General features: G+C 45.9%; 1 protein-coding gene across 4 annotated transcripts in view; it reads left to right on the plus strand.

The window, feature by feature from the left end:
• C3H1orf228 (chromosome 3 C1orf228 homolog) overlaps nucleotides 1-15,757 on the plus strand; it is a 58,538-nt gene that overhangs the window by 24,300 nt on the left and 18,481 nt on the right. For all 4 annotated transcript variants that reach the window (XM_018043385.1, XM_018043397.1, XM_018043379.1 and 1 more), the window contains exons 5-7: nucleotides 569-735; nucleotides 1,911-2,107; nucleotides 4,775-4,859. In XM_018043385.1, the coding sequence (XP_017898874.1) occupies nucleotides 569-735; nucleotides 1,911-2,107; nucleotides 4,775-4,859 (449 nt within the window). The remainder of the gene's footprint in view (nucleotides 1-568; nucleotides 736-1,910; nucleotides 2,108-4,774; nucleotides 4,860-15,757) is intronic.

Genomic DNA, 15,757 nt, shown 5'->3' on the forward strand with positions numbered 1-15,757 from the left:
ATGGCCATTGTATTTGACTTTCACATTTCCTTCTGGGAGGAATAATTTCCTAACTATTGTATCACTTTATCCATGAACATTTCCTGGATAGGAGGACTAGATGAAGAAAGGTCCTTGAGATCTCTTAGAAAGGTTCAGTTCAGTTCAGTCGTGTCCAACTCTTTGCGACCCCATGGACTCCAGCGTGCCAAGCTTCCCTGTCCATCACCAAATCCCAGAGCTTGCTCAAACTCATGTCCATCGAATCAGTGATGCCATCCAGCCATCTCATCCTCTGTCGTCCCCTTCTCCTACCTTCAATCTTTCCCAGCATCAGGGTCTTTTCAAATGAGTCAGCTCTTCACATCAGGTGGCCAAAGTATTGGAGTTTCAGCTTCAGCATCAGTCCTTCCAATGAACATTCAGGACTGGTTTCCTTTAGGATGGACTGGTTGGATGTCCTTGCAGTCCAAGGGACTCTCAAGAGTCTTCTCCAACACCACAGTTGAAAAGCATCATAACCTCAGAAAGGTTAGTGCCAAGGAACTTGACAAGTTTCTTATTTCTACTTTTCTATTTCTCTGGACAGTAATCGATACCTCATAGAGTTTCTTGAGGTTGGAGGGGTCCTAACACTCTTGGAAATACTTGCGCTGAATAAGATCAAGGAGGAGGACAAGAAGGAATCTGTCAAGCTACTTCAGGTGATTGCAAACTCCGGCAGGAAGTACAAGGAGCTCATCTGTGAAAGCTACGGTGGGTATCGTGTAGGATGATGGGGTCATTCCCCCCCATCTCCCTGGGGACCCCCAGAACTGCTAGAGGAAAACGCCCCAGGTACCTGGTTGCACAGGAAGCATTCTGTAGAGCGGACTCACTTCGCTCCCATCCATATTCACCACCAGAAGACCGAGATTTATGACTTTCCTGATTCATCATTTGCTCAAATCTTTTTGTGGTAATTTTGGAAATACTTCATTTCAAATATATCCTCTTTCATGCATCCATTCAGCAAAGAGTTATTGAGTCATTTGTGAATAATTCTAGAAATAAAATTGAACTAAAATTTTTAAATATGGTACTAGGTATACACTAAATTGGGCTTCCCTGGTGGCTCAATGATAAGGAATCCACCTGCAATACAGGAAATGCAGGTTCAGTCCCTGGGTTGGGAAGATCCTTTGGAGAAGGGCATGGCAATCCACCTGTTATTCTTGCCTGGAGAATCCCACAGACAGAGAGAATCCCATGGACAGAGGAACCTGGTGTTGGGTTGCAAAGAGTCGGACGCAACTGCAGCAACTGAGCATGCATGCATGCACTAAGGCGCTGGGAATACAAAGCTAAATGAAATGCAGCCCTTATCCTCAAAGAGCGTCCAGGGCAGTTCAGGTAGGAGGTCACCCGGTCATTTCAGGATGTTCCCCAAGCACTCTGCTTGAGACGTGCCCAGGAGAGGCCGTCTCCACGCACACCTCTCTAAAGTGCATCCCTCACTGCCCTTCCCTCATGTCTTTCTGAGCTTTGGTGCATTTATTCATAAAATGGGACTAACACCTCTCTCTCAGTGTAGTTTCCAGGACTAAATATAATAGAATTTGTTAAAGCATTTAGTGCTGACTGCTACCTATGTGTTAGTTATCATACAACCATCAAACAGGCAAGTTTTATTTGTGCATTTTGCAGAGCCATTTTAAATTTGAAAACAGATTTTGACAAGCTAACATGCCTAGGCTGAAACAAAATCCTCCGGACACATAACCATTAGATGAAAAAAACAGTGATGCAACATGAGAACAGAGCCTCGATTTTGCTTTGAACAGGACTGGTTAAATAGATCTTATTCCTATTATCTCATATTATATAACCTCACGTGAGGATACTTTTCATAAAGCCCTTCCCATCTAGCGTCTCCTCTCTCCTTTGCTCAGGTGTACGATCCATAGCAGAATTTTTGGCAAAGTCCAAGTCAGAAGAGACTCAGGAAGAAGTGCAGGTCCTGTTGGATTCTTTGATCCACGGTAATCCCAAGTACCAGAATCAAGTGTACAAAGGCCTGATAGCTCTGCTGCCCTGTGCATCCCCGAAAGCTCAGCAGCTGGCCCTGCAGACACTCAGGACTGCCCAGGTAAGCCCAGGCCGCATGCTCCAGTGATTCTGATTCCAACTCAGTAATCTGACAATTACCTTCCACAGTTGCGCTCCACACAGGGATGAAAAACGGAGCTTGACCTCCCACTGCCTATTGGCTGTTCAATCAGCGTTACTTCCAGAAGGCCAGAGCAGGGCAGAGAGTTCGTGTCTCCCAGCAGACTGATTTATCCTGTTTATTTAAGGATAAGAAAGATGTTGGCAGACTTAAAAGTGGTTGAGACAAGCAACAAGGATGATGGAAGGACCGTAGAAAAGATTAAAGGAGTCAATTTGATAGGGAAAGAAGCAGGGTGCCATTGTAGGCCGCATGTAAGTGAAGAAAGGAGCCCGATTTCCAGTGCATGGAACACTCCATTTCTTTCATCGGCTCCTGCCTTCCTCTGGGTGCCCTGGCATACAGAAAAGTCAGTTTTGGGGCATGGTGATGAGCCCATGAAGACACCATGCCTAGTGAGGAGGGAACACCATGCCTCCAAGCGAGGTTTTGAGATGAACCATCTAAAGCTCTCAGTACAGCTCCAGGAGGGGCTGCAGGCAGAGAGACAACTAAAAGATCAAAGAGGGATTTCTCTGGTGGTCCAGTGCTTGGGACTTCACCTTTCAATGCAAGGAGTGGGGGTTTGAGCCCTAGTTGGTGAGCTAAGATCCCACGTGCCTCATAGCCAAAAAGCAAAACATAAAACAGAAACAATATTGTAGCAAATTCAATAAAGACTTTAGGGAGTTCCCTGGTGGTTCAGCGGTTAAGAATCCACCTGCCAATGCAGGGGCCACAGGTTCAATCCCTCGGCCATGAGGAATCCACATGCCTCGAGGAGAGTAAGCCCACGCACTACAACTACTGAGTCAGCACTCTAGGGCCCGAGAGCCACAGCTACTGAAGCCTGTGCCCCTAAAGCCCAAGCTCTGCAACAAGCCACCGTGATGAGAAGGCCAAGCACCGCAACGAAGAGTAGCCCCAGACTTACCACAACTAAAGAAAGCCCCACATCCACGAAGACCCATCACTCTTAAATGATCCACATTTTTAAAAAAATCTTAAAACAAAAAAGAAAGGCCGTCAAGAAGACACCAGTTTTGGACTTCATGGCTGAGTTGTATGCCACCAAGAGAACAGGAAACATGGCTTTGATTTTGGAGGAGTTAGGTTTTGACCCAACAAACTTGATGAGTCTCAATGGCTTCCAAGGGCCCATGTGAGCAGCAGGCCAAGTTAGTTGCAAAAGATATAGATGGGTCACTTGTGCAAATGATACTAAATCCTGAGCCATGCTCCCAGAGAATCTAACAGCTTTCAGGGGGCCTTTACGTTTTCCCAGGCAATGATGATTCCTAGCTGCACTGAGGAATCACTGCTGGGGACATCTAGTAGAGACACCCTCAGGACAGCAGGAAATTAAAGTCTGAGGCTCCAGAGAGACCCGAAGTGAAGATGGCCTTTTGTTGGATTTCTGAGTGGAGAAGTGGTATCTGAAAGAGTAGAAGTAAATAAGATCACCCAGGTAGAGTGCAGCACGTAAGAAGAGAAGGAACACCACCAACATTTAAGAGATGAGCTCAGGAAGAAGACCAGTAAAACATCTGATTAACATTATTATTTCCAGTTGCCATGTCTTAAGTGCCTCCTTCACGGTGCTCGGGGCTTTACTTACACTGTCTCTTTCAGTCTTCACAATGGCTGATGGAGACAAGGACTATCAACCCCTCGATGGGTGATGGAACCAAGCCTTAGAAGGATGTTCAGTGACTCATTCAAGGCCACACACGGAAGATATTTACTAAGTGACTATTAAATCCAGCTCTACCTCAAGACCTTATTCTCTCCATATACCATGCTGCCTCTTTGAAAAAGAACCAGAAGCCATAAAAGAACAGAAAAACACAGATCTGTGAAAATGAATGGAAAGGAGTTTCAAGAAGCAAGACATGATCGGCTGGCTCAAATACCGTAGAGTGATTGTGTGGGTACAACAGAAAGCTGGGCCCAGCAGGAAAAGTTTTGGTGAATTGGGGGACTATCCAATGGCAGGAAAACAAAAATTATAGCCTCCTGTCAAAGGATGCATGGAGGACAGAGATGTGGCTTCCCCTCAGAAGCTTAGATGTAAAGAGGCAGCGAGCAGTAGTGAGAAGAGACAGAGTTGAAAGACAGTTGCATTGAAGCTGGGTGAGCGTGAGGATGTTTAACGCCGAAGCACAGGAACCCTACGCACAGGCAGAGGGGAGATGCAGAAGGGGCGGGGGCTGCCTGATTGTTGAGGTCTTGCTGAAGAGGAGACTTAGGATCTTAGATGAGTTCCCTTCTCTCGGGCCTGTGCCTATCCCAGATGGCCAACTGGTGTCTGCTCTTCTAGCAATGGCCAGCTAGCCTCCACCGAGTGCCTCCTGAGCCAGGCGGCCCAGTGGCAACCTTGGCAGATTCTAGGGAGATTTCCAGCTGCCCATCTCCACCTCTCCTCTCCAGAAGAAATGAACCTCTTCAGTGTGGGGGCCAAGGCCCCGTGACTCACTGCTGCTCACCTGTACCCCCTAACTCCCCATTCAGCCAGGCTGCCTGGCTGTTTGGAAGTCAGCTTTTCACTTCTCCCAGGTGGACTAGATGGAAAGAGTAACCACCTTGTCCCCCTGTCTGTCTTGCCAGTCAATCATCGGGACCACACACCCCAGCATCGTGGACTGCGTGCTGAAGGTGCTATGCACGATGCACTTGGAAGTCCAGTATGAAGGTAAGGGAGATGGCCGGGTCTGCTCCAGATGGCCGAAGGTGGCCATGAGAACTGGGCAGACTGGCTCTGAGACGTTTTCTCCTATTCACAAAGAGCCTTATTGAGTGTCCGAGACAACCTCGGCAGAAGGAAGGTGCTGCCTTGGTACTGATGGGCAAGTTATGCAGAAAATGACAGTCACGTTCTGCACTAGGAATCAGCCACATGCTCTTGCAGTTGTTAAAATCTTCCTGGGTCCAGGGCTGGCTCTGGTTCCCGGACTTACGTGGCACATCCCCTCCAATAGAAATCACCCTGAGGACTGTTCTTCTAAGGAACTAGATTGAATAATGGTAGTATTAATAGGTTTTTATTTATTGAGGTCGCCTATGCGCCAGCCACTTTCCATGCATCATTCCATTTAATTCTCAAAATAACCACAAGAGTATAGATTCTGGCACATATTAGATATTCAAATGTTCAAATGAATGAATGGTGGGATTTGGCATTTTTATGTTTTTCAAGCTAAAGCACTGAAGCACAGAGAGATGAAAGATGCTGTTACACACGTTTATACAGCTAACCAGATTCAAACCAGAGCTGTCTGACTCCAAAGCCTGTGGTTTTAAAATGTAGCACATGGCAGGTGTTTATAGGATATTATTTTTCTTCCCTGCTCCTACAATGGTTCAGAAAAGGGAGATTCTGTTTTCAACAGAAGAAATCAAAGAGGATTCTCTGAGAAGGTGGTATTTGAGCTGAGCCTTCGAGATGGGAAGGATTAGGGAAGGTAGAAAGGGGAGGAGAGCATTCTGGAAAGGAGCCTGGTGTAAAGGCCTAGACACAGGGAAGTACAAGATGTGTCTAGGGAATGGCAGGGAGGCCATTTGGTGGAGGTTTGGTAGAGGTCTCACTCCAGGAAGACCTAGAAAGGTAGGCCAGGACCAGATCGTGGAGTTCCTAGAATGCCAGATGGCATCGCGAGCCAGCCCTACAGGGAGACTAGAGGCTGGAGGCCAGCTGGAAGGCCTTTGTTCAGACAGCAAAATGGACTGTGCTGATCTAGCTGGGCACAGAGGCCCCGGCAAGAAAGAGGAGGGGGACTGGGGACCACCTAGGTGTGGAGAATAAAATGGTACATGAGAGGGAATGGGCCTGACCAAGGAGGCCAGGGCAGGGAGGCCCACCAGACAGTAAGAGCCACCTGTGTCCAGGAGGACAGGCTGAACCTCCAGGTCCAGGAAGCCTGGGGGTTGGGGCAGAAAGGGTATACAGGCCCTGGGGTTAAGGTATGCACGTGACATCCTGGGGTTCGCTCCCAACCTAGATTATTTTTTCAGAAGCAGTGTTGAAATTGAATGTCGGTCTTATCTTGCCTTCAGCAGCACTGTCTACTTTGTATTTGTTTAACCCCTGCAGGGATACATGGGCGCCTATGTTGATTCGCAGTGCCATGTTGGAATTGGTTCCAGCTGGAGCAGAGTCTCCTAGCTGGGGAGGAGTCACCGGTGAGGGAGTGGAGTGGTGGAGGCACCTAGGTCAAGGTCAGGCGCAGTAGAGAGTTGTAGCTGGCACTGGAGCAAGGGGGTGAGCTGGCGGTAGAATCATGTCAGGAGACTTAATCATACAACCTGGAGAAGACTAGATTGTGTGGCTCTGTGACCTCCCTCCCCTTGCCCCACCTCCACGTGGCAAACTGACCACTCCCACTCATCTATCACTTCCCAGCTTAAGCTTTCTTCACTGAGGCCTTTCCAGACCTGTCTTCAACCCTATCCAAACGTCAGCCTGCTTCCTTTTTCCCACCTTGCACCCCTCTCCCCTCCAGCACCTCCCTCCCCTGGAGCAGTTATCTCCAGAATATACTGCCCTTTACATAGACAGTGAACAGTTTTCTTGTAGCTCACGTCGCTTGCTCCTAATACCCTCAGCACAGTCCCCAGCATAGGTTAGGTCCTGGGTACGTGTCTGCTGAGTAGATGAGAGAGGGAGTCCTCCCATGCACACTGTATTAGTGAGCAGTTTCAGGCCTGGGATGGGGTCTGATTCATCTCTTTCTCCAGCTTAGGGCCTGGCAAAAAAAGGGTGGTACGCACTATAAGTTTGTTGAATAAATTTATCGAAAAAATGGCTTAGCTTCAGTTTTTCCAATAAAGCCCTCCAGAGCTGAACTGGCCTAGCTTCTTCCTATATTGTACCCCATCTTGAGTCCCTCTGTTTTTATTACGTAACAATCTATTCTGTCAGAGGCCGCAGGGACCTGAAGCTCTGGACTGCCTTCTTGGTTTGATGTCTGCTGGTGTGATAACAGCGAAACTGTGCACCTCAAAATAATTTCAGATAAGCCAGACTCATAACAGGGTACAAGAAACGTCTGTTGAATGAAACAATTATTCTTCCTTTTTTTTTTTTTTTTTTTACCAGGCGCCTTCAAGACTGTCTTTGTGTCCCTGGGAATTCAGAGCTTGCATGTGCATTGATTGTCCACTAGGGGGAACTCTTTCACAAGACGGGTGGAGCGGAAGTTAAGGGCAAGAATACAGTTCTCTGGAGAAGGAAATGGCAACCCACTCCAGTATTATTGCCTGGAGAATCCGCATGGACAGAGGAGCCTGGCGGGCTACAGTCCATGGGGTCGCAAAGAGTCCGACACGACTTAAACGACTTAGCAGGCAGGCATACAGTTCTCAGTTTCCACAGCAACTCCACCAAGGGCAGGGGCGGGAAGGTCTGACGGTCCTTAGATGGGGCCCTAACAGCAGTGACTGGATAAAAGGACCAGAGATGAATTTCTCTGAGTTTGAGGACACCAAATTGCATGGCCAAGGTGGAGCACTCCCCGCCACCAACCCCCGCCCCCCAGGATGACAGCAACATCAGGGGACACAGATGATTTGGCTGAAGGGACTAACCTTTGTAAGGGTAGGGTTGGTTTAAAAAAAAAAAAAAAGTATTGATTGAACACCTGTGGGTGCCAAGTACTATCCCAAGCCCTGGGGTTTTGTTTGCCTTTGTTTGTATTGGAGGAGAAAAAGGAATAGTTTGGAAGGAGGAAGGTATGGAGGCTGTGCTCTCTACCCTGCGTGCTGTATGGCGGACGTGGAGGTAGGGGGAGGACATCCTTCCCTGAGGAGGCTCCATGGGAAGAGGGCTCTCAGGGAGAGTCCCACTGAGAACAGGTGCCGAGGCTCAGAGGGCCTGGTGACCCTTGCCCTTTGCCATGGGTGTCTGCGATGGAGGAGCCAGGGGATGACTTCACCTCCTTTTACACTGAGAACCCCACCTTCCCACCTCCAAGCCTACCAGCCTGCCTGGCAGGTCACCCACCTTCTCTCTTCTCTTTCCCTTTCCAGCCGAGTGTCCCTGCTCCTGTCACAGGCCTGCCCCCACCTTCTTCTGCTTGTTCTCTGAAGCACATTCCCTCAGACTTCTCTTCTGAAGCTGCCCCCTCCCTTTCTCTCTGGCAGTTCATCTCCATTCACATGTAGACATGCTCTGTAGATGGCAATTATTCGTCAATAAAGCTGATAAAGTTTTTAAATATTTTAAAAAATAGGCTGCATATCACCCATCTTCAAAATGAGTCCCTCCTTGCTAACCTATGGATTAAACAATATGTAAAAGACATAACCCCCCCCACCAAAATAAGATTAATTTATCCTGTTTAGGAATGCACAGTTCCAAGTTCCTTGACTTCAAGTTCCCCTCCAGCTCCATTTTTCCATTTGCTTCCTACATGATCTCACAGTTGCTTTTGACCCAGTTGGTCAAAAAACAACTCACTCTCTTCTCTCAGCTTCTGTGATACAACTTTGAGTTTTCCTCCTGCGATCTCGTTTCACCAAGTCTCCTTTGCTGGTTTTTACTATTTCTCTTACTAGACTGTTGGGTCAGCCTATGTCCCACCTCTTTAGCAACACCTTCTCCCTGTGTGGTTTTGCCTGTTGTTGTTTAGTCTCTCAGTCATGTCTGCCTCTTTGCGACCCCATAGACTGCAGCATGCCACGCTTCCCTGTTCTTCACTATCTCCCAGAGTTTGCTCAAACTCATGTTCATTGAGTCAGTGATGCCATCCAACCATCTCATCCTCTGTTGCCCCCTTCTCCTCCTGCCCTCTGTCTTTCCCAGCATCAAGTTCTTTTCCAGTGAGTCAGGTCTTCACATCAGGTGGCCAAAATAGTAGAGCTTCAGCTTCAGTATCAGTCCTGCCAATGAATATTCAGGCTTGATTTGCTTTAGGATTGACTGGTTTGATCTCCTTGCTGTCAAAGGGACTCTCAAGAATCTTCCCCAGCACAACAGTTTGAAAGCATCAATTCTTTGATGCTCAGCCTTCTTAATGGTCTAACTCTCATACCCATACATGACTACTGGAATAACCTAGCTTTGACTAGATGGACCTTTGTCAGCAAAGTGATTTTGTCTAGTCCCATGGCTTTACACGCCACATGTATATGTTATATATTCAGCTACCAAGTCTGTACGTCTGGCCTGATCTCTCCTCTGAAATCTCCATGAATGTCTAATAACATCTGAAATGTATAGCCAAAACAGAACTCTTGATTTTTGTTGTAGGAGAATGAGAGAATGATCATATCCTAGGTCTGTGGAGAATCCCTGGGACAGGGCACCAAGTGAGAGTCCTTGGCTTCTCCCAGGAAAGAATTCAAGAGTGAGTCAAAGTAAAGTGAAAGCAGAGATTTGAATTCCATAGGCAGAATATAGTCAGACTCAGAAAGTTTGAGCCTCCCTTGGGTGCAGGAGGGGTTAGTTTTTATGGGCTGGGTCATTTCATAGGCTATTAAGTGGGAGGATTATTTATTTGAGGGAAGGAGTGAGGATTTCTAGCAATTGGGCCACCACCCATTTTTTGACCTTTTAAGGTCAGCCTTGGAGCTGTCATGGGGCCTGTGAGTGTATTATTTAGCATGTGCTAATGTATTACAAAGGACAGAAATGGTATGGACCTAACAGAAGCAGAAGATATTAAGAAGAGGTGGCAAGAATACACAGAAGAACTGTACAAAAAAGATCTTCACGACCAAGATAATCACGATGGTATGATCACTTACCTAGAGCCGGACATCCTGGAATGTGAAGTCAAGTGGGCCTTAGAAAGCATCACTATGAACAAAGCTAGTGGAGGTGATGGAGTTCCAGCTGAGCTATTTCAAATCCTGAAAGATGATGCTGTGAAAGTGCTGCACTCAATATGCCAGCAAATTTGGAAAACTCAGCAGTGGCCACAGGACTGGAAAAGGTCAGTTTTCATTCCAATCCCAAAGAAAGGCAATGCCAAAGAATGCTCAAACTACAGCACAATTGCACTCATCTCACACGCTAGTAAAGTAATGCTCAACATTCTCCAAGCCAGGCTTCAGCAATGCGTAAACCGTGAACTTCCAGATGTTTAGGCTGGTTTTAGAAAAGGCAGAGGAACCAGAGATCAAATTGCCAACATCCGCTGGATCATGGAAAAAGCAAGAGAGTTCCAGAAAAACATCTATTTCTGCTTTATTGACTATGCCAAAGTCTTTGACTGTGTGGATCATAATAAACTGTGGAAAATTCTGAAAGAGATGGGAATACCAGACCTGCCTCTTAAGAAACCTATACGCGGGTCAGGAAGCAACAGTTAGAACTGGACATGGAACAACAGACTGGTTCCAAATAGGAAAAGGAGTACATCAAGGCTGTATATTGTCACCCTGCTTATTTAACTTCTTTGCAGAGTACATCATGAGAAACGCTCGGCTGGAAGAAACACAAGCTGGAATCAAGATTGCCAGGGAAAATATCAATAAGCTCAGATATGCAGATGACACCACCCTTATGATAGAAAGTGAAGAGGAACTAAAAAGCCTCTGATGAAAGTGAAAGAGGAGAGTGAAAATGTTGGCTTAAAGCTCAACATTCAGAAAACGAAGATCATGGCATCTGATCCCATCACTTCATGGGAAATAGATGAGGAAACAGTGGAAATGGTGTCAGACTTTATTTTCTTGGGCTCCAAAATCACTGTAGATGGTGATTGCAGCCATGAAATTAAAAGATGCTTACTCCTTGGAAGGAAAGTTATGACCAACCCATATAGCATGTTGAAAAGCAGAGAGACATTATTTTGCCAACAAAGGTTCATCTAGTCAAGGCTATGGTTTTTCCAGTGGTCATGTATGGATGTGAGAATTGGATTGTAAAGAAACCTGAGCACCAAAGAATTGATGCTTTTGAAGTGTGGTGTTGGAGAAGACTCTTGAGAGTCCCTTGGACTGCAAGGAGATCCAACCAGTCCATTCTAAAGGAGATCAGTTCTAGGTGTTCTTTGGAAGGAATGATGCTAAAACTGAAACTCCAGTACTTTGGCCACCTCATGTGAAGAGTTGACTCATTGGAAAAGACTGATGCTGGGAGGGATTAGGGGCAGGAGGAGAAGGGGACAGCAGAGGATGAGATGGCTGGATGGCATCACTGACTCGATGGACGTGAGTTTGAGTGAACTCTGGGAGTTGGTGATGGACAGGGAGGCCTGGTGTGCTGCGATTCATGGGGTCGCAAAGAGTCGGACACAACTGAGCGACTGAACTGAACTGAACTGAATGTATTACAATGAGTGTATAATAAAGCTCAAAGTCTACTGGAAGTTGAATCTTTCACCATCTTGGGCCTAGTAGAGTCTAACCAGCTCTTGTCGTATCCTGTTTTTCTCAACATCCATGTCATTCTTTAAAAGTTGTGCCCTGCCCTCTTCCCTCCTGTCTTATTTTCTTCCCCAAACTTGTTCTTTTTCCTACTTTCAGTAAAAGCTACCACCACCAACCCAATTGCTCAAGAAAAAGTATAGGACTGATACCAGACGACCAACTTTCTCTCACCTCCCACCCATTCCATCCTTGTCAAGTCCTCAAGGCTCTGCCTCCACTTACATTCTCTGTTCCCACTGTGATCACCTAGGCTAACCCACCAACCTGTTGATAGCTTATGGTGAATGGTGTCAGATTTGTGATCACTAAAGAAGAAAATTTCACTTCGGGACCAGGGACCAGGCTTGATCACTCAAGAGGTTTTGTCAAGTAGAGTTTTATTAAAGTGAGAAAGGGACAGACAAAGCTTCTGATGTCAACATCAGAAGGGGAGGGAGAGTGCCCCAACCCTAGTCTTAGCAAGGAAATTATATACTTTTTAATTGGTTATTACAATAAAGCAAAAGAATGTCTCAAGGTTGTAAAGACCTTACTAGACCCACTCCCATAATATACATTTTAAGACAATAGGATTAGTCAGAAGGTTTTCCGGAAGGAGAAACATGTCCTCAAGCAGGATACATTATTGTTATATAATCCTTACTAAGGAATGTAAGAAACAACTTTTGTCCTTTCCTCCTCCTTGAGAATTCCAGACCCCTATCTCCTCCTTAAGAGCCCCAGACCCCTTTCTCCTCCTTGGGGACCCTGGACTTTTCAAACTGCCTAGGAATTGACTCTCTCATTCCCCCCTTTTCTTTAAGGAGAATTATGTTGCCAAGGGAAAGGAGCGTCATTTCGTTCCATAACTACTTCCTTCTATCCCTAAATTGTTGAGGCAACATATTCTCCTAACCCTCATATTGAGAGTCTCTGATCCAGGGGCCCCAAGTAATAGTTGGAGGTGGCTGTGGCACTCACAGGAGCCTGGACAACCATTTGTAACTTAAAAGCTTTCAGACAGTTAGAAACAAACCCTGTTTTACAGTTACAGATATAAGGCAAAATAGTCATTAAGCCAAGTTAAAACTTAATTAAAATCAAAAGTCACATCATGTCCATAGTTAAGGTACAACAGTCCCTCTTAGGACTGTTAGATGTCAGCAGATCAAGAAGAGGCATGACATATGATTGTTGTTGGTGAAGGTATCTTCAGAGTTGAAGAAGTCCTTTCCTTGAAGTGGAGAAACCCACACAGGAGGCCTTCCACTGATGAAGAGGGGAGTGGTCCGCAGACCCAGCAGTTAGACCGATTGTGGAATGCAGCATAGGAGTGAGCCCAAGACAGGAAGTCATTGTCTTGAGGATCAAACGGCAGACCCAGGATATTTGGAGTCAGCAGAAGCAGGCTGACATAGATTATCAGGCCCATTTGAAAAGTACAAAGCCAGACCATAGCAAGTAAAGACATAAAATGACATCATTTAGCTCTGGCCAGGGTGCCACCTCTTAACTCGAGTGTGATGTACCCACAAATCAATTCCTGGCACTTTGACTGCTGTGGGAAAAGAAAGAATAACCTGGCAAGGGCCTTCCCAGAGGGGCTCGAGGGATTGGCCCCCAGATTCCAATGTTTTTATCAGGGCCTCAGTTCCTGGCTCAAAGAGAGGCTTGCTTGACTCAGAGGCTGGGTCAGGAGTCACCTCCCAGAGTTCCATTAATGCCTGTTGAAAAGCTGAGAGCTGAGTTACATAATTAGCTAATTCCAAGGCTTCAGGGTCTATAACAATGTCTGTGCGTAAGAAAGGTCTTCCATAAATATATTCAAAGGGGGACAGTTCCTCCTTTTGGGGAGCAGTTCAAGCCCTCATTAAAGCTATGGGTAGAACTTTAAGCCAATTGTCCTGCATCTCTTGAGTTAATTTGCGCAGATGTCTCTTAATAATGTCATTAGCTTTTTCAACCTTTCCTGAGGATTGGGGTCTCCAGAAACAGTGTAAGTAATATTCTATTCCTAGAGCTTTTGACACCCCCTGAGTTACAGCAGCTTTAAAGGCTGAGCCACTGTCACTCTGAAGGCTCTGCGGCAGCCCAAACCTGGGAAAAATTTCATGGATTAAAATTCGTATAACCTCCTTAGCCTGTTCACCATGACAGGGAAAAGCCTCGATCCATCCAGTAAGCAAGAATCCACCCAAACCTGTAAGTAAGAATACCCATTAGCTTTTGGCATATAAGTAAAACCAATTTCCCAGTCCTCTCCAGGATATTTTCCACCCAGATTTTGCTAGCTTTTCAGTGTTTGAGTTATTTTTCTGACAAACCTCACATCTTTTGATAATGTTCTTTAAAGTTTTCATTACACTTCCACCTTCAAACAAACGAGAAGCCATCTGGTAAGTACTCTCAACACCTAAATGAAAACTCTGGTATAAACCCTTAAGAATTTTCCATTGAGCATTTTCAGGAATTATTAATCATCCATCCTTGGACTGTAACCATCCTTTATCGGTAATCTTTGCTCCTCTTTTCTCATATCTTTTAAATTCTTCCTTAGTATATTGTGGTTTTTCCTGTTCCACAGGACCTGTTCAGATCAAAGGCGTCTGCAGTGAGGCGGTTTCACAAAGCACCGCCTTTCTGGCTTGACAGTCAGTCAGCTGATTACCTTAGGCTGCTTTACTCCCATCCCTGCTGTGCCCTTTTCAATGGATAACAGCTACTTCTTTAGAACAATATATACCATTAAAAGTCTCTCAATTTCTCTGAAATGCTTAATAGGTTCTCCCGTTGCCATTTTAAACTGTCTTTCTTTCCATATTGCAGCATGAGCCTGTAAAGTCAGAATCAGTGTAGATATTTACTTGCTGCCCTTTGCTTAACTCTAGAGCTCGGGTCAGAGCCACAAGCTCTGCTAGCTGAGCACTCATTTCCTGGGGGAGAGATTTTGCTTCTAAAACCTGTTCAGCCATCACCATGGCATAACCTGCTTTACACTTCCCATCCCAGACAAAAGAACTGCCATCTGTAAATATTTCCATGTCAGGATTGTCTAATGGGGTATCTGTCAGATCCTCCTGAGCTGCATAGTTTAAAGTTAGAAACTGGGAACAATCATGATCAGGTGTTTCATTTTCTTTCTCAGGAAGGAAAGTGGCAGGATTTAAGTTTCCACAAACTTTAAGCTTAGTTATTGGTCCTTCTAACAGCGATGACTGATATTTAAAAAGCCTACTGTCTGTCATCCAAGTATTAACCTTAGAGTTTAAGATTCCACTCACATCATGAGAAGTCAGTACAGTAAGATTTCACCCACTGATTATTTTGAGAGCTTCAAGTGTTAATAAAGCAGTTCCCCTGATTATACTTAGTGTGGCCACCCAGGTGACACTACATCTAATTCTCTGCTCAGATATGCTATAGGTTGCTGGTGAGGCCTTTGGGGTTGTTCAGAACTCTGAATCTCAGTTTGGGCTTTTACTGAGACCAAGGCAACCCTTCCTGGGGGTGTTCCCTGACTTTCAGTTTGCTCAGTTTGGAGCCCTGGGTATGGGGGCAAAGTAGGAGGATAAGAGGGAGCTGAGGGTTTCATATCCAAATCTATACCCTTAGGACATAAGTCCGCCATGTCTCGCAGAGAGAAGGGCAACATATATGCTACTTCTATCCATTTCCCTTGTTTTCTACAGAACAAGTCTAATTGTAAAACAGTATTATAATTAAGAGACCCTCCAACCAGCCACCGTTCACCATCCTCCAATGGATACCGTGGCCATTCGGTATCACAGAAGATCAGGCATGTCTTTTTTAAACTCTGGGGATCAAACTTGTCCCAGTTTTTCAAGATACAGTTCAAAGGAGTAAGGCTAGAATTGTTAGCTACCATCTGTAAGAGAGAAAAAAAATGACCAGTGCATCTTTCTACCGGAGGTATCCCTCCCTGCTCTTAGATGGGGGTATAGACAGACTACACCGAAGCTTTCCTTCCCTGGTCGGACTTAGTCCGTCCCTTACCAATGCAGGCACCATACTCGTTCCCCCTGGCTCTGCCACCAAGATGCGGTGGAGCTGCGCCAGGGGTAGACCTGATAGCATCCCTGACTGACATCCAGTTCCTCACCAATAAAACCTTGCTTACCTGTTGCCACCTGGGGTGCAAGCAGAGTGACCTTCCAGAACGCCTCCCAAGCTAAGGCTGCTGGGAGAAACATTCATCTCCTGAGTGCCTGTGCATGACCC

This window comes from Capra hircus, chromosome 3, assembly GCF_001704415.2.
Source record: "Capra hircus breed San Clemente chromosome 3, ASM170441v1, whole genome shotgun sequence".
NCBI lineage: Eukaryota > Metazoa > Chordata > Mammalia > Artiodactyla > Bovidae > Capra > Capra hircus.